At 36.9% G+C, this 24,208-nt stretch overlaps 1 protein-coding gene across 1 annotated transcript in view; it reads right to left on the bottom strand.

Moving 5' to 3' along the window:
* Nucleotides 1–11,151, bottom strand: part of LOC139966910 (myc box-dependent-interacting protein 1-like) — a 30,638-nt gene extending 19,487 nt beyond the window's left edge. The window contains exons 1-4 of the mRNA XM_071970380.1: nt 10,996–11,151; nt 3,973–4,108; nt 1,060–1,154; nt 591–686 (exon numbers count right to left, since the gene is read on the bottom strand). Coding sequence (XP_071826481.1) covers nt 591–686; nt 1,060–1,154; nt 3,973–4,108; nt 10,996–11,073 — 405 coding nt within the window. The 5' untranslated portion in view covers nt 11,074–11,151. The remainder of the gene's footprint in view (nt 1–590; nt 687–1,059; nt 1,155–3,972; nt 4,109–10,995) is intronic.
* Between the last annotated feature and the right edge of the window lie 13,057 nt (nt 11,152–24,208).

Below are 24,208 nucleotides of genomic sequence, written 5' to 3'. Positions count from 1 at the left end.
TCTTTTACATCCTTCTGTGTGTTTTTTTTTGGCATTTTCTTGATACTTAATTTATCTTTTATTTACAGTTTTCTTCTATTTCTATTTGCATTTCTATTCCTTGTTTAATATCTTCATTGATGAATATTGTTGGTATTTTGAGGGAACGACCGAGTCAGTAACTATTTTTGTGTGGTTTTATTTCACAATGCCTTCAAAAAAAACTATTATTTAAGATAATCTCGAATGGCATCTTTCATTCCCAATAAATATAAATTAGGAAGAATTTAGTGACTAAGCTGCACTTATGGTAATTTGCTATTAGCATTTTGTTAATAATATTTATTCAATACATTACATTATGTGACCCTCCCCCCCCCCCAAAAAAAACACATCCACAAAGAAAAAAATATGGGTAATATGAATTACATCATTCATGATTTGGATAACGATGAAAACTCCATCAATTGAGCTGATGAGGTGTTACATTGAAACAAATTTTCATTGGGGGAGGGAGGAGTGGGGAGGGAGGGGGAGGGAGGGGGAGGGGGGAGTCCTGATGAAGGTCAAAGAAAAAGACAGGCCAAAAAAAAAAAAAACATAAATTTTACCTTCATATCAGGGAATTTGCTCTGATATCGAATAATTGGATTGAAAATCTGATCCAACAGCTTCCTCTGATAGTCATCCCATAATAATCCGAGAGTCTGCAGAAAATCCCAAAAAAGAGAAGAAACTAATCAGGATATATCTTTCCATTTTTGTTTTAAAAGAAATGAATAACAGATTTTTATAAGAAGGTATGAAGTCAAGATGATTTTTACAAACCAAGTTTGTAGAAAAAAGAACAAAACATTTTGAGAGATACTGAACGTAAAAGGAAAAGTTGAAGGGAAAAAAAGAGTTTTTTTTTTTTTTAAAGTTAAAAGTTAAAAGGAAAAGTTGAAAATCATTTTTTGTAACCCATCGTTCGTAAGAAACTCTCCATCTTCGTAATGAACATGGTTGAAATATTATGCAAAGGCCAGGCTTTAAGAGAACTGATTAAAATTGACCTTATCTGGACATAATTCGCCATACCTCTTTAATGTTTCCCAGTTCACTCTGTCCATCCCATTCTTCTTCATAAATTTCTTCAAGGGTATTGTAGAGACTGCTGCTGGCATTGCCCATAGCTGCAACACCGAGAGAGGACAAGGGGGGAAAAAAAATTAATAAAAACATCCAACGATTCAAGGATAATTACGGAAAAAACCTCAAAATGAGCCAAGGAGATTAACAGGAGAGGTTTAAGAGCACTCTGTACGATTCTTTTTTAACAGGATAATTCAGGGGTAGGATTAAAGTAGACTTCAGGGGTTATGGTTTATTCAGCAGAAATAGGAATATTATCTAAGCATCCACAGGTGAAATTTTCATTCCATTTCCCATGTGCCCATTTCCAGTGTCATTTTGCAGTGTATTATGTTTTGAACCAAAAGTGCACTCGAAAAGCAAACAAGTGTCATATCATAGATATATACAACAAACTTGAACAAAAGAAAAAACATTCTATTATGTGCATAATACAGTATGATTATACCCCTAGTTACTCCCATTTCTTTCTGGTGCAAAATGTGACAACTATAACTGGCCACCAAGAGACACTTTCAAACATTAAGTTCCTCCTTTACGCATCAAAAACTAAATCTACCTCTGAAATATTCCTTTTCGAAGCGAAGAAACCTGAAAAATATTCTTTTAGAAGAGAAAAAATAATATCCGCGAGTCAGCAGTCTTTTCTGAACAAAATACAGATTTTGTGTTTGGGTAAACAAGTATCGCACTTACGCCCCACAACACTCTGTTGTGGAATATCGAAACTTGTATCGCACAGAAATTTTTCCTCACAGCTTGCTTGCATTGTCATGACAACAACACTCTGTGTCTACCACGTCCAGAATGAGTTGGTATTCACCGTACACTTCTACTTATTCTACGACCAAAACTGTCGGTATAGGTATAGGGTCTGGTATAGGGGGCAGAAAGTTTCTATGTGGGGAAAGCATTGATAACTTCTCACTACTTGTTTGGCCATAACTCACAATGACAAATTGGTATTGCCGACCCCCCCCCCCCAAAAAAAAATGCTGTAGTTCAAAAATCTGCATGAGCATCATCAATGTTCAAAAGTTAAGTACTCGTTAAGCCATAAAGGTTTTTTTTTGGAGCATTTCCTTTCACAACTCTCTGTATTTTTGTTACTTTTATATGTGCTTATTATTCATCATCTGAATGTTGTGATCAAACAAATCAATAAATGAAATGAAACGAAATGTAATCTGTGATGAATCGCAAGTTTTGGTCATTGTGAAAGAAAAAAAGAGTCTAGACAGTGAACTGGTTTGATCAAAGATCTAAGAAATATTAGTAAGAAAAACTTACGAGAAGTAAAACCAAAAGCAGCTTGTTTCAATGAACAGCACAGAACGGATGTGTTAACCGAAAATAGACGGAACGTTTAGTGGTTCCGATGCCCAAACATATTCATAGTGTGGTAAGCCATACATGTTAATATTCATAAACTTGTGCACACCAGAATGAAGAGGGATTATCTATTGCCTAATGCGGCAACATATAAAGGACTGTACCAGGAATCAGTTATCATGTCGGCAAAGTCTATTTAGTGACATAGTATTAAAAGAGATACATGCATGAATATTAATGAGGTCAACTTTTATGATCCCATAAACATGTATCTATATACTTACATTTTATTATCCAAGTACATGTATAAAGCTAATTAGACATACCATTTCAGAGATATCTGAGAAAGAATTTTATGTTCACTGATTAATATTCATGAAATGCACACCAAAAACAAAGAGGTAGATTTTACAAATGTAGTGTGATAAACCTCATATGCCACGGATGAAAACCATGTCTTGTGTTAAAAGCCATTTCTTGCAATTTGATGAAATATTAATTACATAAAGTTGGAGACGTCATGAAAGTGTGCTTATTATGTACAAACATTACCGTACCAGTATGAACCAGAGTTTACGTTAAGCCCTGCCCATTTATTAATATTCATGGCATGGGAACCAAACACAATCTACTCATCGTAGGGAACCTACCTACCAATTATGACATTGATTCAGCTTGTGTTTGTTGAGATATCGTGTGTACAAGCTAGCCGTCACATACATACATACACACACACGCCAGCATGACTGCAAAGGTTACAGAGCCTTCCGCAACGAAACCGAAAAGTTAAACCTATCCATTACAGTCAATTTAACACAAACTAGATTACTGCACCTTAATATAAACAACCTCATCAGTATACTACTGTAGGCTTCCAAGAAACATGTTGACCCTACTGCACATATGGCAATGGGGAAACAATGTGACAAACACTATGGATTATTTTATCACAGATTAAACATTCAAAGTTCACATCTGATTACTGTATAAGATAACTGCTCCTGAATAATCAATGTAAAATACTTCCCACTTCCGCCTACCTGTCTTCATACAGTGAGGTATCATATTGCGTTATTGAGTAGGACAATTTCCTTTATTTTAGACTATCAATGATACTTTAATACATATATATGTATCTATACATAGATATTTGAAACGGCAATGAGCTGGAGGAAAACAGAGAACGGTTAAAGAACTTCCAGCCTACATTCCGGATTCGAATCTGGGACTCCAGCTCTGTATGTGGACACCTTAACCACGGACATTACACATGTCCAGAGGTTCATGAAACCAGTCAAGGGAGGTTGTCTTCCCACTGTAGGCACCACCGCCTATCTCAAGCAATACTGTACTTGTCTCGTTTGCTGACATGTTTTATATAGAGATGAATCACGACGCTCTCCAACTGAAAGTGATTTGCGAATCATTTGGGTATTCGAAACGGCAATGAGTGGGACAATATAAACATACTGTACATATACTGTATATATATATATATACAGTATCTAATATTGCTTCTTTCCTTACCTCTGCAGCAAGCTTGGTAGTTCTTCACTTCCTTGTTTAGCTTCGAAGCATTTGCTATCTGGGTTGTCAAGTTTTGGGTGTAGCATTCAAAGATTTCATCTCGGGTCTCATCCGACTTTCCAAGTTTCTGCAAAACCTGAAAATGAGGACGAGGCAAAGAGGGCCGTGTGAAAATCTGTTTGTTCACTCATAGAAACTGTGTGGTCGATTAAAGACATTGAACAAAGGAATCATGCTATCTAAAAAGACCTTTAAATCTGTATGACGACCATGGTGCAAATTTAAATCCTTTGTTCTGCAGGTTAATGCAGCATACTGTACTACATTAATTGTAGAATTGAAATTTCAGCATCCCATAAACGAGAGATATACATTAGAACAGGTTTGATTGTTATTTCTCTCAAATTTGTGGCAAAATATGAGGGTACTGCTGTCATATGTAAAGTATCAACATGTATTAAATTACAGTACAAGAGTTAAACGTCAAGATTTAACATCACGTGTTTACTCAACCTTTGAAAAGACGGCAATTGCTAAATAGTGAATTAACTGTGAACGACATAGCACGTTCTTGGTGAGAATGTACACCATTTACTACGTATATATGTATAATTTTAAATATCTCGAATATTTCACGTTATTGTCAATTTATGTACTTAACGACATGTCCATCACTTGTACTGATTCTGTAATTACCAGTATATGATTGATTACTTGCAAAGAATATTAGACAATTGATCAAACAATGGAGAAGCACAAAACTCAAACACAACTGTCAAATGTACTGTACAATACAATTAGTGCTTTCTGGATACAGTATTTCTACAGCTATTCAAACATTGTATTTATAGCATGGCACAGTCAGAAAGAGTTCATCTTTAGTCTCGACGGACAATTCACCTTTAGAAATTACACGTTTCATGTCGTCCTTTGTATTTTAGGCACTTCTTGATGGTTTATACTTGTATAGTCAAGTCACTTCAAACGGTGAGAAGATACGAAACGAGGTAGTTATTCCTGACTCATGAATGAAAACTATGAAAGTAATCCAGGCTACATTCTATTTTGCCATCCGTGACCAGTACAGGATGCCACTTGCTCCTGTCTTAGATTACTGCCACATTTTTGGGAAACCGGTATAGAATAGCAAAATACCGAATGGGAAATGGACAAATTACTTTACAAACTGTGCAAAGATGTACAGGTACAGTAGCAATTTTGGTATGCACACAGGATCGATAGTAGTTTAAATAAGAGACAAAGTTGAGGGCCTTCAAAACTCGTATGACAAATTTGGATGCAAAAAATTCCCTGTTTTTGCGTAGTTGGTAAATTTGTGTCTCTGACCCAAGCATTGATGTCTTGAAATGAATCTAAGCATAATTATACAGAGTTCAATACTATTCAGTACATGTAGAAACAACCACTGTCTGTGTTCTGCCACTTAACAGTATCAGCAAGTCATTACCTGCTGCCTAGTGTTGTACAGGACATTCTGTGTCCCACAAATTCCATGTTACGTTTCATCGTATCAGTTGCAACTTGCAAACCCTTACGTTATATGTCTTATCTTCACAGTTCCCTACAGGTGCGACTTTGGTGGACTACAGACACGGTGAGCTGGAATAAACATTACCCCAATATTTCTTTCTAGCCTATTTGATGGTCAGGTACAGTAAACACGTTTACACTTCTTATGTGTATGCGGCATTTTCAGGTGAAAAAGCGTACAGAAATTTGTCTCCATACTTGTAACACAAGTGACAATACATATCCTTCTAAAACACATCACTTTTTTGCTTTTTCCTACAAATTATTTCCGAGATGTACATATATACTGTACTGTTGTACATACAGACACACAAACACACAGACATGTATCATATATTCAGATGACTGTATGCAAACTGCAAGCATTGATGCGTGACAGACCTTGACACCGCAATGACAGAGATCAAAATACTGTAGTGAACAAAAAAGTGAGTAGACTGCTACAGTTCACAGTGTGAACGGAAATAGATTTTAGTCACCGAGTATGTATTACGTAGAGTTTTATTATAACAATCACTGTGATGATTTAGCAAAACGTTTAATCCAAAGACTTCCCCATTTGGAAGATTCCAGGTTTTTTTTCAACTGTGCAAATTCGGAAAAGTCACGGATGTACCTTGGAAGATTATTCAAGACCGATGCTACGTTATGCTAAATACTGTACATGTGGGTGATCCCAAACCTTATAAATCTGTGCAGCAAGTTCCTGCATTATGCATGATTTTTCGTTTCCCGAGTTGGAATGTCGGTAAAATGGTAAATTTATGCATTATGCATACAGTATTTGATAGCTGTTTTATACCAAGTTTATCCATAATCATATATACATTTATCCACTACCACAGTCTAATTTCCCATAATAAACAGGACATCATATTTAGATTTTGGAGAAAAATCAATCTTGGAGAAAAATTAATCTTGGAGAAAAATCAATCTACAAAGCATAGTTCTCGTACAAAGAAAGAGAACTTTTTCTCTCATTAGGTCTACTTGAAAGGCATAATTTTTTTTCCAGGTACAGTATGACTCCATCCTATTTTGTCAAAAACTTAACCAACTCTGTAAACAAAATCATTAGGCATAATTCTAAAAAGATTGGTCCTATAAATACTGTTCAAATTAGACAATGTGTGTCTAAAAACTTACACAACGGTGACCTTCAGACATTACAGATAATGTGTGTGTTGCAAAATATATACAGTACTGGTCAACCAGAAGTTAAAACTGCATAGAGGTGAACACACAAAACTGTACTCTTTCACAATGCATCAATCTGGAATTCTTATAAAAAATGTTTTTATAAAAGGCTATAAACCCTGGACAGGATAAGTCTATTTCAAGGAATACTATACATAGACCGGAAGGTGAAACCTGTAGATTTTGTACTTTCTACAAGCTACAGGTACACTCTGTACCTACAGTACTGTACAGTATCTACTGTACAGTAGAGTGTAGGAAATGATATGAAAGGAAGTGATGTTATGTCCAGGGTAAACAGAATTACTGTATGATCACAACCGATAGACTTAAATATTAACTAACACAGAGTTGTTAAGTAAGGTATATAAAATATTTTATGCTTCCCCTGGTTAAAAGTGGATTTAAAGCATTCTCACATGGTACCTACAGACAGTACACATTGCACAAATACTGTATGTAAACAGCACTGTGCGTAATTTCCCAAAACCCAACTTCAATTTTATTGCAGATATGTGTATAGGCAGGAAATGGTTTAGTATTTTGGGTGTTCCAGGATACTACATTGGGGAAAGGGAAGTAAAACAGTTCTATGACTTGTTAATCGGTAACAGAGATACTGTTATAGGCTATTACTAACCACTCTTACATATTACAATTACTGTGGTGTACAAGTTAACACTTGTACTGTAAGAATGCAGACATACAGTACAATATTACCACAGGTAGATATATGTATTTGACATCTCACAGAAGCTTACCATAGTTAAGGTTAACTCTGTGAAATGTAAGAATGTACACATAAAATATTACCACAAGTAGATATATTTTACAATATTACAGTACTTAGCTTAATTACCATAGTTAAGGTTAACCCTGTGGCCTGTGCACTGTAAGAAGTTACACATATATACAATATTACCACAAGTAGATATATTTTACGTTCTTACAGTAGCTTAATTGCCATAGGTAAAGCTAACCCTGTACTGTAAGAACGTACACATGCTGCTATATGACTGATATTTACCACACTAACATATCGTTATTACTGTGGCCAGGTTATCACTAAATTGTAAGAATGCACACATTCTGTTGCAGGCTGATATTGAACATAATTCAGTCTGTAAATTTACTCAGTGGCATCGCCAGACATGTGGAAGTGAGGGAGGGGACAAAATAAAAAGAGATTGCTCAACACTTTTTTGGGGGGCGGGCAGAGAATGAGGTTAATCCAAGCTTGCACCGGAGGCCAGACGCCATGTCAGCCATGGGGTCCAGGGGCTGCCATAGGACCGCTAGTGGGGTGAAGGTCGCCAGACCCTCTGAAGCTTTTCATTTTTCATCATTTCCAGAACTTACATCAAATCTCATGATCAATATTGGAGGTAGATGTAAGTGAATTATATTCTATGGAAGTCAGATAGTTGTCAAAAAGTTAAAACATTATGGAAGTAAAAAACTTCCTTCTTTTGTTTTTTGGACATGGGAAGTTTCATTAAGACACCGAACATTTTTTCCGGGGGTGCACATTCCCTCATGCCCTTCCCCCCCCCCCTCCCAGCAGTACAGTACCATTGTAAATACTACAGTGCAGGTAGACAATACTAGTGGTGAGAATGCACACGTACTGTTATAGGTTGATATTGACCATCTTACACGTACTGTAATGATATCCTCAGACATCCGGCTGATATCAGTGTTGCAATGAGTTACTGTTGGTTTAGGTCTCATTCAACTGTGGTGGAATGAGTCACAACCTGAGTCACTTAATTTACCAATTTGCATTTAGTCACTCAGGAACATTTTCAAATCAAGAAAACAATGTCAAGTAAACAAACTGTCTGAGTGAACTTAAGTCAGTAGCTGACTTGACAAAGTTGCCACGAACAAACAAATGAACGAACGAGTGAATCCTAACTAACTCTATAGCCTTTCAGTAACCTGTCTTTAAGTTGACCTCAGTTTACTGTGCACATAGCTTAGGAACACTATTAATGTCACAATAATATACACTGACGTTAGTACTGTGGTTAGTACATAGCGGCACTGATTTTCTACTCTTTTTTTTCGTCTAGAAAAAGAGGGACTCAATTCCTTTCCATTATCTAAAGTCTCTTGCTTTGACTGAGTCTTTTTGGGGCAAGATGCAAAAGTGCCACAAAATTTGACTAGAGTCAACTGGAGACTTGATTCAGTGACTTAAAACGCTGGCTGATATTGAAGCATACCACAGGGGATGATACTGACGTAAGTATTGTTCAACAAACACATTAGTAGTAACAAGTGGTATATATTATAACTGTATGTACAACGGAAATGAAACAGCAAAAAGGATTAAAAGTTTAGTCTAAAGAAAAGGACTTCAGCGGACTGAGAAGCGATCTGTGCCACCTACGAAGCAAAAGCGTAAATGAGTATGTACACACACTATACTCATCACCAACTTTGCTTTAAAATAAAAATACACTGCAAAGTTAAACAGTTCATACAACTAGTCATTTCTATTCAACCTACAAAATAAAATAAGCCAAAAGCCTCCCCCCCCCCCCAATAAAAATATAAAAATATCCATTGCATGATCACAAACTAAGTGCAAGTTTGCACCCAGGAAAGAAGCATATACTGTACTGAGCATTCAACATCTGGTAATTATTGTGGAGGGTAACCATTCATAGAAACTACAATCTCATAGAAGATGCCCTATCACATTCAAAGGAGAAACGAGATTACCTAAACAAGTCACAACATTTTCAATGTGACATGCTAGTCAAGAGCTGATATGTGATTTCTTGTGATTGAAACGAAACTTCCAAATTTAAATGCATCAGTGACCAATGTTTCGACAAAAGTGGTGAAATAACATGATTCAGTCACATCATAATCGGGTCGACAAAAGGAAATCTTTATCACCATGGTAATGTCATTCAATTAATCTTGACATGTCCGGGAAGTTTAGTACTTAGACTTTGTACAGTAGTATTGAAAGCTCTTTTCTTTCCTTTACTAAATGCTATGGTCCCTATGTAGCAAAACTGCTATGTATTTTTGCACATTTTTTTACAGCAATTTTCCCATATGCATAGCATTTTGCGATGTGATACCATGTAAATGATCCCCTGCACGTGTTTGTGCATGCATATTTGAACGAATGCACTGGCTACAGTACACAGAGAGAGGTATAGTACACATAGCCTACAACCTTGATGTCTTTGTAAACACCATAAAATCTTTAATTCCTGGGAATTAAATACAAGTTTGGCTAAGGAAAGGCCTAATTCAATATCATCAGGCAGTATTTAAGTCACAACACCAACTATTTTAAGCTAATCATGGACAATGAATTTGCTCCTAATCATTTTGTGTTATTCAGGCCGTTCTTTCTTACTGGTAAGCCTACCTATTAATATCTAAATCATTCTTTGACAAAAGTCAAGATATATATAGTTTCTGACAAAATCTGAACCGATTTTAAATTTGTGGCCACGCAAAATATAATTGCCAGCGCATAGTGTAATTATTATAGCACTTGTTTTGCTGATTATTTTATTTCCTTGAACTTACAGAAGTCAATGCTTAGGCCTATACATATCCTGTTACTGTAGGCCAAAAGCCAAATTGTTTTGTCTCAATAATTCTTCCTACTTTGAGAAAAGCAACTGTACAGTTTTCCCAGAGACCAAAGCCAGCCATATTTAGCCACAATCCTTAACACTAAAAACTTCGTTAAACTGCACTATAAAGTCGCAAACGTAACGTTACATCGTAAAGCATACCTACGAAGTATTGCCTAGGCCTAGGCTAAATCACTAACATTAATAAAGGCAATCTAATCGTAAGATACACAATGGTATTTCTTGAAACTGGGGAAAAATCTGAACAGGAAAGTAAAGAAAACAAGAGTATTGTTCCCTTTACATACATGTTACGCAAGGCCATAAGAGAAAAATGATAAAACATCAATATCAGAACCAACTCATAATTTTACTCATTTTGATGGAGGTTAATAATACCCAAAATTTGTTCACGATATTGGTTACTAGCCTAACATGTTGGTTGCATGTTCTTTTGAACAGCCTAGCCTAAACATCATAAACTTGTAACATTGACTGTGCAAGTGGGATGACCAACTCGGTGACTTAGGCCTAGTTACAATACACGGTAAGGGCGGCTTCAACCCGGAAGAGTTCTAACAAAATATCGACATAAAATGACATGATTTTGACTTTGAATCATCAAATTGATATTTAACGGTTAAGTTTTAAACTGATATCAAACCTTCTCTTTAGAACGGGTGAATTGCTTTTGAAAAACCAGGGACTTTCTTCCCCACGGACTGTCACTTTTGTCGGCCATGTCTGTTCGTGACCGGTTACCAGTAAATATAGCTAATTGTGTAGGATGTGAAGGTAAACTTCTGGTCACTGGAAAACTACGCAACCGATGACATTCCTGCAAATCTGGATATGTGTATGATAGTGCAAATTTATGACCCGATTAAACTTGAAAAGGCTTATGGAATAAGGGAGATATACATGCAATAATAATAATAATAATGCAATATTACCCTCGGGGGTTTCCATTTGCAAGGTTCAAATTTCAACTGCAATAAATATGAAAAAATGCTACATAGGGTATGACCCTCCCACTGTTACAGCTCCCCTAGTTTTGGAAATGTGTAAACTGTTAGACCGCTAGTATTTTGACAACAGCCTCCAGGCAGCTCCGGATCTCTGGTTATTACGGAAATGATCAATTCGTCGTACAAGGAGCCACTTCAGAAGCAAATAGTTATCGGGGTTTCGGAGGCCGACCGGGCGAGCTGAGGAACGTAAAATACGGAATAACATGCATTAATATGGAACATATTAAAGTACCGAAACGATGATTTTTGAAGAAGAGGGATCCGAAGAACAGGGAAATATTCACCAGGCTCAGCGATGGACTGAGGGATGAATTTCTAACGTTTTAAGTGATCCAATCGGCGGCTCTTGGGCCTTGAAACCAGCAGCGCTTTTCGGCGCTTCGGATAAGACTTGCATATTTGGCGACCGACAGAAAATAGGCGTCTTCGACACATCCACTAAGCGATGGCCTTGGGCCCCTCGGACACGGCGGCGGACTGGTTCCGAGCCGGTGAATCAGTGGGTCCATCCGCCACCCCCCCCCCGGGCTAGGCTATCGGTATACCGGCTCCGCAGCTATAAGTCAAATGTGCGGCCAGGGTCAGGTGGTAAAGGGGCCGGTTTAGTTATCTTAATCGCGAAGTGCTAGTTTCAATAAAGGCGGCCATGTGCACCACTATGATTTCAAGAGGCCAACGTCGCTGCTGGTTGGACCTATGAACCGGAAGCAATGTATGCAAAAGGCCTTCCGGGCACTGAGGAAGAGTGATTATGAATTAATCTATTTCTTGGAATTTATCGTCTGGGCCTATTCTCAATGTACGGTACCGTTAGTCGATTAACATCTTGAAACACTGCACGCACGTTTCATACCAAAGAAACGTCATTTACTTTACTACAGGCATATTAATATCATAGTACAGTAAATTATTTGTACTTTGCTACGAGGTTAAATATTCTTTATTATCATATTTGAATCCCGCTCAACTATCTTCTAAAGTATTATTGGCATTTTCATTGAAAAATGCTTTTTTCTGATACCCCCTCCCCCAAATTGCCCCACCCTCTCCTCCTCTCCAAAAAGAATACTTATGTCATGCCCCATTCTCCATTCTCACTTAGTTTGTAAGAAAACGGCATGCAATGGATTGAGAAAATTGATAAAGTGTAAGCGACTTCGATGATATCCTCAATCCGTGGTTAACGAGCTCTTTAATGGGTCAGTCCGATCATTCCGTCAAAAGTTCAAAACACTGGATAACTGAGTTACCCTGTGAGGAGTACTGTGTCGGTGCACTCATGTAATGGTGTACTTGTAACTGTTATTGTAAATTAAAGCGCTTTAGATCGTTGCGTTTCCAGATTTTTTTATATTGTCATTGCCATTGTCATTGTTATTGCCATTGTCAGTTCCATTGTTACGGTCACTGTCATTGTTATTGTTACCTAATATTGGTTAAATGATATAGTAATAGCCTAAGATTCTTTCTGAACATAAAATGTTTTACATGCACGAGTGCTGAGAATTAATAGCTCGGGGTGAGACCACACACACATGCTAGTGTTCTAAACAGTAAACACCCAACAAAACTTATGTAGAACGTTCACAAGGAGCAAGCCCCCCCCCCCCCCCGATCTAACGTGTTTGCCATTGTTGGCGTCTTTCCATGCGGCCCACGGAGAGCATTTGGTCAAGTTGACTCTGGTCCAGTCCTTCCACTATATATATATAGACTCCCCGAAAATTAGATTTTCCTAAGCTACTCTGCAAAAACAAACCGTGGCCTAAAGATTCTTCAATTGTTTTGATTTCCACAGTTCATATATTTGAAACAAAGAACTATAAAAAAATTAAAAAAACATAGAAAAACCGAAAGGAAGGAAGGAAGAAAGAAAGAAAGAAAAAAATCTCAAAGCTTGTTTGGTGAATCCCCGGCCAAAATGTTTACCACTGTTTCGTCTAATTTCATCAATCCGAAATAGCGTCCTCAATCCTGTTGATCTTCACAGAGCCATATGGTTCTGGATCTTTCTAAACTTAGAAACAAAGTTTTGAACGTACCATGTTGATTACAGCATGGAGGTACCTCCATGATTACAGCAGGTTTGTTACTAAATTAATGAAACTTGTTGATCAGGAAGTCGGTTAACCTTCGTAGCAGGTGTGGATATGTACCACATATATGGTATTACGGATGCAGCTAACCGGTACAGGAGTAATACACGTCCGCTGTGCAGGCAAATAGTCGGTAGGACTTTCAACGATGCGATGAAATGTTATTTTGAGGGTATTATCATTGTTATCTTCAAAAGATTACAAGTTTGCCTTAAACAGTCTAAAACGGTGTCCGAGTAAAACTCTATATAGAGTTACAAGGTTAACCAATCTTTCCTAATGCATGGCATATGCATAATACATCATTTAAAAAGTCGCTGAGATATACTTGACCACATGGAATTGTATTTCAAGTTCAGGAAAGTTCGCAAAAAAACTTCAATCCTACAGTCCTTGACTTTTGGGATTGTGTTACATCCAAGATCGTATACAAAAGTAACGTACAACATATCATACGGGTTGATGTATGTATCACTTGGCGCGACCCGGAATTGGAATAACCGCATGCGCAGTCGCACTCATGGCAAGATAGATTTTCACAGTGAGATTTAAAAAAAAAAATGAAGTTTTTGCTAAATTTTTGAAGTTGAAATAGTGCATATAGAATGAACTCTTATCACAGAGTGCCCTCTGATCCCTATACCCTCTGTAAGAATGCGTTACTGCCTAAAAAGCGCGGCAGCTGTGAGATTTCTTGGTGCATAAAGTTCAACCGAAGGATACCAATTCCCGAAGAGGACGGTGGCAGAAGTTTAAAGCTGTTAGTTATAACGTAATCTAGGCTAGTGTCAATCTTATCACTGCAAGACGCCTATATGGACTTTTGTTGTTAACGTGTGTGTCGGGAAAATTTACAATGCAAATTATCAATGGCATATACTGTTTTATAAATTGTGTTAAAATATTCATGAATCTTTAATGAACTTTCTAAAGACTTTCTAAGACGTTCTTGACTTCTTCGGTTTAACTCACCTTCTGTGTTGTTACAGCTTGTTTCGGTTTTCTTAGAAAATGGAAAAGAATATTGGCGCGAAAACAATTTGTTAGTGAATGAGCAGGCGTCTTGTGAGGAGTAAGGTACCGTGGGCTAATCGCTGATGTCCATGCATGTCGACACTGTATCGCAAATGTGTTAACTAACCTTCAAGGACAATGAAAATGGTGTGGCATGTGACGCACTTGTATTATAATGCAGATTATTACAAAGAATATATCTATACTTTACATTGGAAAGTAAGGATTGACCATTGGAAAAGCTACTCTGAACAAGTTTAACCTTAAAGGTTGGTTTCATATTATGCATAACATCATGACGAAAATCACCCCTTAAAAGGATGCTTTTATATGCACAAAATCGTGACAAAAATCACCCCTTAAAGTATGGTTTTATACGCACAAAATCGATCACCCCTTAATAATGGTTTCATATGCACAAAATCATGACAAAAATCACCCCCTAAAGTATGGTTTTATACGCAAAAAATCACCCCTTAAAGTATGATTTTATACGCACAAAATCAAACCTTAAAGGATGGTTTCATATGCACAAATTCACAGGCGCGTAGCCAGGAATTTGCCAAGGGAGGGGCGAAACTGTAGATTCGGCATTGTAAACTATCTAAGCGTAGCGCCACCATGGTTGGCGCGAAGCGTACAAGAAAATTTTGGCTGTAAATGCCTCCCAGATCGCCGGAAATGGCACTTCCCATGCCTTGTTAGTTGCATCTTAGCATTTTCTCTTTTGAAAATACTAGCGATATCATAAAAATCTTAAAAAATTTTGTAAAAAATATGCTCAAGGGGGGGGGGGCGGCCGCCCCCTTCGCCCCCCCCCCTTGGCTACGCGCCTGCAAATTCATGACAAAAATTATCCCTTAAATGATGGTTTCATATGCACAAAATCATGACGAAAAAACACCCCATAAATTGATGCACAAAATCATGACAAAAGTCACCCCTTAAAGTATGGTTTTTATACGCACAAAATCACCCCTTAAAGGATGGTTTCATATGCACAAAATCATGACAAAAATTATCCCTTAAGTGATGGTTTCATATGCACAAAATCATGAAGAAAATCACCCCATAAACTGATGGTTTCACATGCACAAAATCATGACAAAAGTCACCCCTTAAAGTATGGTTTTTATATGCACAAAATAACCCCTTAAAGCAGCATTTTGCGTTGGGTCGCTTTTTTCCACTTTTTTAACATGTGCATCGATTTTTTTACATGTATCAATCATAAAACAGCTATCTAAGATACCATCCAAGTTTCACCCTGCCAAGAGCGTTAATTAGCGAGTAATTAACGATTTATGTCGATAAATGAGAAGAGTGTCCTCGACAAATTTCACAGTTAAAATTAATCGCATACAATTCCGCCAAACCCACTAGTTTGAATTCAACCAATCAGAGATGCAGGTTTAGTTATGAGCCGTTGCTAAAAATAGATTCAAGACTTCGCGTTGGTTGTACCAGGGAGTTGTTATGCAACTCCCTGGTACAACTGCCATATAGACTGTACACAAATCAAGCGTGGTGTTATATTACGTATCTGTCAATGACGTTCGTAGTGTTTAAATATTCATATTATGGGCGAGGTTTATTGGGTTCCCAACGGAAAATATCTTGGAGAACAACAAAGTTGAAAGTTGCAAATTTTTCGACTTTTATGCCACCATTTGAAGTAAAATATAAATAGATTAGCTAGTTATGTATGTCATTATGGCAAAGTGGAATCAGTGAGGTTGAGAAAAATCATAGAAAAGGACGCAAAATGCTGCTTTAAAGTATGGTTTTTATACGCTCAAAATCACCCCTTAATGGATGGTTTCATATGCACAAAATTTATTTTGATATGTTGTAGACCGTCAAACATATTGCTATCCCTCCATGCATGTTTGTGTTTCGATGTTACTTTTAGTAACCTTTAAACACGTGAAGTTCATCAATTAAAGTGACTGGACTACTTAGTCTAACATACAGACCATTAGGTTATTTCATCGGATGCAACGTTGCATTAGAAATTTGTCAAGCACAAATGGTGATGATTGTTATCCAAGGGTGCTCTGTCGTTTATATGAAGTCAAACGAACATATTTGGGTTGGATTATTAGAATATATAAAACGATGAATTAACACTAACATTGAGGCCTACGCGGAGGAGCTGACGTCATCAACAATTTAGCCTTAAAGGAGTATTCCAGAGGTTCAGCATCTTGTAAAGGTGATGATCTTGAAAAGCTCAATAACAACAGAAACATTACTGTAGTATTCCGATGCTTCTTTTAATATTCTTGGACCATATATAGCCGATGACATGTTGAAACTAATATTCTGCCTTAAGAAATATCCCATAGATTAACCGTATAGCTGAATACCTTATAACCGGAATAGCTGTAGAAACATTACAGACACTCAAATGTCGATTTTTTTTTTCCCTATTTTCTTAGGCTATGCTATATCAAGAACAATATTCAGTGCTTAAAGTCATGTTTCAACAAAAATATTAAAAACCATGGTAACGATGGCGACGAATGTAGTCTATTTTGAAACCAAACAGATTTGATTATTATAAGCAAAGTCTTATTGGAACATGTCAGTACATTTTGCAAAACTCGGGAATTTAACAACTCACAGCAAACATATCAAACTTTATTAGCAAATTTAAATTTTTATGACCATGCGACTTTTAATGGGCATCGCAACATTGTCTACGCGAGGAAGTGGAGGGGAGGGGTGGAGGAGGGGTATAGTGGCACATCAGAGCATGAAACGGAGAAGGGATTATGGGTTCATCCTCATTCATTGTATATATATCCATCTATATTTTACAGAATCTATTTACAAATGATCATCATTTTCAAACGACTTCCTGTTGCCATCGTTATGCCTTCTGTATTGCAAGTGTTTCTAGCCTACGGGATATTTAATACCTTGTGTATACGCTGCCGTATATATATATATATATATATATATATATATATATATATATATATATATATATATATATATATATATATATATAAAGTACCTATGTAATACAGAGAACGCTATGAAGGGTTTAAGGGTGGGGGTGGGGATAGGGGAGGGGTAGATGATCACCAGGGAACAAAATAACCCTTTTAAGTTAAATTCTACCGCGGAGCTGCCATCTATAGATGTCAAAACTCATTGAAACAGGGAAGACATCTCCCGACTTGAACCGACAAGGATAATACCTCGACCATTTATATTTGAGCCTAACATATATATATTCGACTTCCCTGCCAAAGAGACCGTGTATTTACATCTAGAGATCATTAATTCAACTTAGGGCTATATCAGTTTATAAGTTCATGTTCGCGAACTTTTCTAAAGCTCTGGGAGTAAGTAATTCGTCTTTGCATGACTGCGCCATCTATTATAATGTTGTTTTAAAACCCTTTTTCCGTTTTCGAATGGCACTCAGCTTCCTTTTTAACCACTAATGACCTATTTAACTTAACAGTCCAGTGAATATTAATATACTGCCCTCAGTATAACCTCAGCAATAATTACCGCAATTGAAAGTAAGGTCTATTTTCAAAGTCATGCATGATTTGTACTGTTTAAGTGAATATTTTATATTCGATAGCCAACATTTATAGCTCAATATACACGCTTCATTAAAGAGAGGTTATATCATATGGCTATCATTGAATTACATACATTTGTTGTAGAAGTATACGATATGACGTCAACTATTGTTTGCTTTATTGGCTCTCTGTGACGTCACTCTATTATTAAATCCATTATAAATGAGTACTTACTAAGTATATGTACGGCTCAATAAATAGCTGTCAAAGAAAGTTTATGGAGTTCGCGTTGTTAATTCTGCCTATAAGCAGTTCACATATGATTGTTTTGTGGTTTGCACTATTTTGCCATTTTCTTCTCTTTTTTTTTAGGGCTGTAAGGTATATACAAAAATATATTTATAGGAATGACTTTAGTCATACAATATGGCAACATTATGAAGGTATCTATTTACCATGTATGTAAAAATTTATTACCTCCTTATTAAGATTGTACACACTCCCTTGGACGTTACTATCGTGGTTGGTTATGTGAGCTCATTGGTGCCCAAAGAGAAACAAAAGTGTGTAAGAGTAAAATCGTGAAAAAAGAACATTAAAGTTTCATATTGAGTTTCAAGGGATAATATAGAATAACTAGCAAAAGTCACTAGAGTGTGTTTTAAATTAGCTTTGTTCACCGAAATACTATGGAGAAAGTATGTGAAATGACTTCACTTAATATATAAGTATGCTCGATATAGCTATAATAATATGTGTAATCAATGAGCTATACTACGTATTAGCTATATGATGCGATAATCTGTTGACGTATTGAACGTAGGTGGAACCATTTTCCTTCTAGAGGAGGAGCCTGGGATGGGGGGGGGGCGCATGAGGGGGGGGTGAGCTGCACATGATGAGGTCATTGTGATGTTTATCCCAGTAGTCATTGTTATATCACCCAACTTCCAGTTTTTATTTTCATTTCATATTTTTTTATTCTTTTATTACTCCGTATTAAACCATAAAAGGGTAATTTCTAAGAACAATAGATGTATATAGAAGTACAACTTACACTGCTAGCATATGCCACTGCTTTTAACATATAATGATTTTATTCGTGACCTGAAGACACCTATACTTGTTCAACACGGTAAGAAAAACCATCAATATGTTGAGGGCTTGATGCTGCTGGGCACTGCAAATACAAATCTATTTGCTGATTCCTGGAACTGTTCGTTAATTAATGTAATTCGCCTATATATCTTTAGAGGGTGCTAGAGGGGTACAAATTACACGCTTAAAGATCTCAAAAACAAACACAAACAAAAAGCGAGACTTGGAGAGGCTGTAGACAATCAAGCCTACTTAAATTAAATTAAACAGTAAAACTATTAAGGAAAGTTAATAACAGCATACAAACCTCCCCCTTTCAATGTATAGACTACTAACCAGCCGTTTGGTTTTATATTTTCAATTTAAATATTATTTGTGCATCGTTTGCTCGAGCTTAAGTGGTAAAGCGCCGTTAAAGCTGTCACCCCACACCCTTGCTATTACCACACCCCACCCCACCCCCACCCTTACCCCCACCCCACCCTTCGCATGCTAGTGCTATGCTCAACACATAGTTTCCAAAAAAATCAACCACTAAATTTGTTTTTCTTGTAAATGAACAAATGTACGCAGTTTCTTTAAATATTGATTAAATATCATGTCTGTGTTCTTCCCTTAACATACAACACCGTTTACCCCTTCCTTCTGTTTTTGGTTTTGTTTTTGGTTTTAAGTTAAAGACATTTGACATTTAAAAAATATATTTCCGGATTCATCTTGAAGGCATCGTCGGCGACGGATCAGTGTCTATTGCTGACCTTGCGTACTTCCTGAGGCTTCTTCGCAAAACAAAAATAAGATAAAAACAAAACAAAACCGACAAAAATGCCTTAAGCCTTGGAGATCTTTCATTTTTTTTCTTACTTTTTTTATTTTATTTTATTTTATTTTTTAAATGCGCGGTATTGTTTTTTTGGTTTCAAGAAATGACCCAGTCCCTTTCGGCGTCCAATAAGTTTTTTTTTACATTTTTTTATTATTAAGATTTAAGTCTCGATGGAGTAACGTCCAATTTATCATGTCTCTCTTCCATCCTCCCAATTTCTTCTTCATAACAAATCGTCATTTTTGAAATCGACTCTGCGCGATTAACTTGTGTGGTTCCATAACTGTTTTTCAATTTCATTTATATATAGTAATTTCTACCAAAGTGAAATTTCTTTAACTTGTTGAGTATAGTCTCATATGCCTTCTTTCCTCCCCACGATCTGTTTGTGCAAATTTGAAAAGAAGTATAGCGAGTCAGCTTGACCAGAGCGGCCAGTGCAGCCTTTATCCTCCGCTAATTTGACAGTTCTGTTCCGGGCGATTAAGTCTTGTCAATATTAAGGAATGATCAAGTGTAACTTTCCACACAGGCCAATCACCCGTTCCTTATTCATTAAATCTTTCATAACCCCCCCCCCCCCCCCAACCCGCCACCGACTCAATAAGGTAACTCAGGCGAAAATTTAACCTTCAACGATTTTGATTAATTCTCAAGAGCATTTGATTATTATTTACTTGCTTTCCGAATTGTAATACATCTCATTTAGTAAAACCCTGTGTCAAGTTTTACGCCCAGGCCGCATCTCGACGACAGAATAATTGCTTATTAAGCTCATGGTTAGAATATATATAATTTTCCGAATAGTGTGAATGAGGTGTTTTTCCTTTTCAATGTTATTTCATTGAATCACCTTTTACTTTCTTGTTACAAAATGAAGAATAAAACATTCTCTGTCTTAAGGAGATGTATACCTGACCGTTATCATTAGCCTATATGTGATGAAGATTCGTGTTAAAAACAAAATAACCGGGAAAATGTTAAAGAAACTGTTTTTGCATTTTAATATACAATAGGTATGAAATATGATATCTGTTGAGGTTTTAATTTGACCTTTGACCTGCAGTGACCATATTGGCGTTTTACATTAATTGAACTTGTCGTGTCTGATATCCCACACGGAGTGTGAGGGTTTCGGTCAGTTTGTCATTTTAATGTGCACGTAATGGCTAAAATGCTATATTTGGTTGTTTGAACTTTGACCCTATGACGTCATAAGTCACGGAGACAGTACGTCACATAGCCAGCGAACATACCCGCCAAGTTCATCGGCCTTACAGTTTAAGGAGGAGTTCGCGAGTTACTTTGATAAGCGCTTACGCACCCACCCCCATAAACACGCAATGATCACGACCTCACATACGTGCTTACACCTGCGGCATGGAATGAAAACAAATTATACAGACCAACTTTTAAAGTCTCAATGTGTGTTCGGAAAACAAACTTCCAAAGCAGATTCAATGTTTCTTATTCTAAATACACTCTGACCAGGTGGGTTTAATGGAGAAAGCTGTCGCAATCGAAAGAAAGAAATTTATTTTCTGTTGCCCTTTATGGCGCGAACGATTTACCGTAAAATCACTGCGACCACCCATATCAGCATGTTCATTACACAAATGTAACCTATCGTATTGTCACCTTTTCTTACCCAATTTCACGGAGGAAACGTCTGAAAACACCCCCTCTTTCCTTGCAATGGAAGGAAATAACACAATTTCGCAAGTTACATCGGTAAGACTGAAAGAAAGTTACTATTCAAATATGGACCTAACACAGGCTAGCACATAGGCCTAACGGTCGTAAACAAAACACAGAGATTTGATTGGCGTATGATCTGTTGGGCGGGGCTTGCAAATTTTGTTTGAAGTTTGTAGAATCTACGGACTCATTCAAAAATCTGCCGAATTTTATTCAGCTCAAAATGTTTAACGACAGATTACTCAATAACAATGATGATTATTAATATGAAAATTGCATAGAACGGTGTTATTTTTCACTGAGCTTTTAGGGCAGTAAAGCTGGAATGGTCGAAGTTAAAAATTTGGCAAACACACATTGACCACTTTAAGATACATACATACTCTCGGTAACTATATGATTTTCTTCCAACACGAAAAACAAAGTAGACGTTTTCAAACTGACTCACATATAGTTAAGCGTTAAGCGAACAAGTCCACGAAAATGTTGCTCTCACATTAAGACGCATTTGTATTTTACGCGTGACGCATAAAAACGAAAATATGCAGGGAGAAGAGATACTTCAACTTCCGAAGTATCTTAAATGTATTATCCACTTAAAAAATGTACTTAAATATGTAATGTTATCCACAGTAAAAATGTAATGTCAGGTCCAGACGCGTCGACAATCAGAATAATTGTGCGCTGTTTCTTCACCCTTAAACTTCCTTAACGGATATTATGAAAATGAAAAAAACATTATCCTTTTGTCCTTTACTTTTAAGACCCCTCAGTATTTCCCCGGATACCCTATAATTGACTCGCCCCCCCCCCTGCTCCCTCCCCTCTCATCATGCCTGGCCTGTGACACATTTCATCTGGAAAGTTCATCCTATAAGAAACATTACCAAGAGTATGCTTATTTTTCTGCATACAATTTTTTTTAGCATTATATAGTTGTGCCATGAATTTTAACGCAAAGTTTAACACCTGCGAGCCTGTTCGTTTACACACCTGTAATTAATTAAGCTATAGCCTTCTCCGATAGGTGTGAAAACCAGTATTTTACCTTCAATGTATCAGTGGAGATATTTTAACGTCCGTTTGCGCATCGGCGTTTAAAAGAACATATTCTTCATTTCTTCGGGTCAAACGGAGTCAACCGTGTAATTTTTCCCAACACATTACATTCAAAACGAATGAATTACGTATGCGTGGACGTCAAAGTTGAGGCCATTTCTACGGAAGCGTAGAAGGGACATTGCATTGACGAGTTATCAACTTGACAAAACGACAATTATCTGCAAATTGACGAGTTGTCGAGATGGTAACGAGACAAAATTCAGAAAATTGACGTTTTGACGAGATAAAGGATCTCGTCAATGCAACAATTTTCTGCAAATTGACGAGTTGCACACTTACTACCATCTCGACAAAACGACAAAATTCAGAAAATTGACGTTTTGACGAGATAACGGATCTCGTCAATGCAACAATGTTCTGCAAATTGACGAGTTGCACCCTTACTACCATCTCGACAAAACGACAAAATTCAGAAAATTGACGTTTTGACGAGATAACGGATCTCGTCAATGCAACAATTTTCTGCAAATTGACGAGTTGCACACTTACTACCATCTCGACAAAACGACAAAATTCAGAAAATTGACGTTTTGACGAGATAACGGATCTCGTCAATGCATCAATTTTCTGAATTTTGTCATCTTGTCGAGATGGTATACGTAGTAAGTGTGCAACTCGTCAATTTGCAGAAAATTGATGCATTGACGAGATCCGTTATCTCGTCAAAACGTAAATTTTCTGAATTTTGTCACGTTACCATCTCATCAACTCGTCAATTTGCAGATAATTGTCGTTTTGTCAAGTTGGTAACTCGTCAATGCAATGTCCTTTCTACGCTTCCGTACATTTCTGTATGCCAAACCATAGCTCTTCAACGTTGACGTAACATGAAGCACACAATTACGTCATGGACAACTTGCGACACCTTCCAGTCAGTTTTTACACTGTGGCAGATTTAATATGTGAAAAACAGAAAGGTTATCAAGATTTGACGAGTCTTTCTACCGACGAAAAAAAGAAAATGTGAGTTTTCAGTCAAAACGTTTTGAGGGTTTAACATCCACGTTCAAATTATCTTGAACATTTTGAAAGTCAAATGCTACTCTGCTCATTCCCGCCAAACCAACTTCACGTCACCTGATTGGTGTATACAACTTTTTGTAGTTTTAAATAGTAACTCTATTTTTACCGTCAATTATTGAGTCAAATATCGCAACTTTGACGACGACTGGAGTTATTCTATCGTAACCATGGCGATAACATCCCAGCAAACGTTGACCTTTTAAACTCATTTTGTATATAAGACATATATCAGATAATGCGTCTCATTCCCCTTCTCCGAATTATGTCTGTACGTGGACACAGGCATCTGGTGTTATCAGGGTTTAACTTAGGGTAATCATACGTCCGGGTTTCCCAGAACATGTCCCTTTATTGTCTACCTTATACGTGGTGGATTTGCAATATTGAAAGAAACAAACAAAGAATGTCCGGAGACACGAAAGGA

The sequence above is a fragment of the Apostichopus japonicus genome, chromosome 4 (genome assembly GCF_037975245.1).
Source record: "Apostichopus japonicus isolate 1M-3 chromosome 4, ASM3797524v1, whole genome shotgun sequence".
NCBI lineage: Eukaryota > Metazoa > Echinodermata > Holothuroidea > Aspidochirotida > Stichopodidae > Apostichopus > Apostichopus japonicus.
This window is presented reverse-complemented; position numbering and strand designations above follow the sequence as displayed.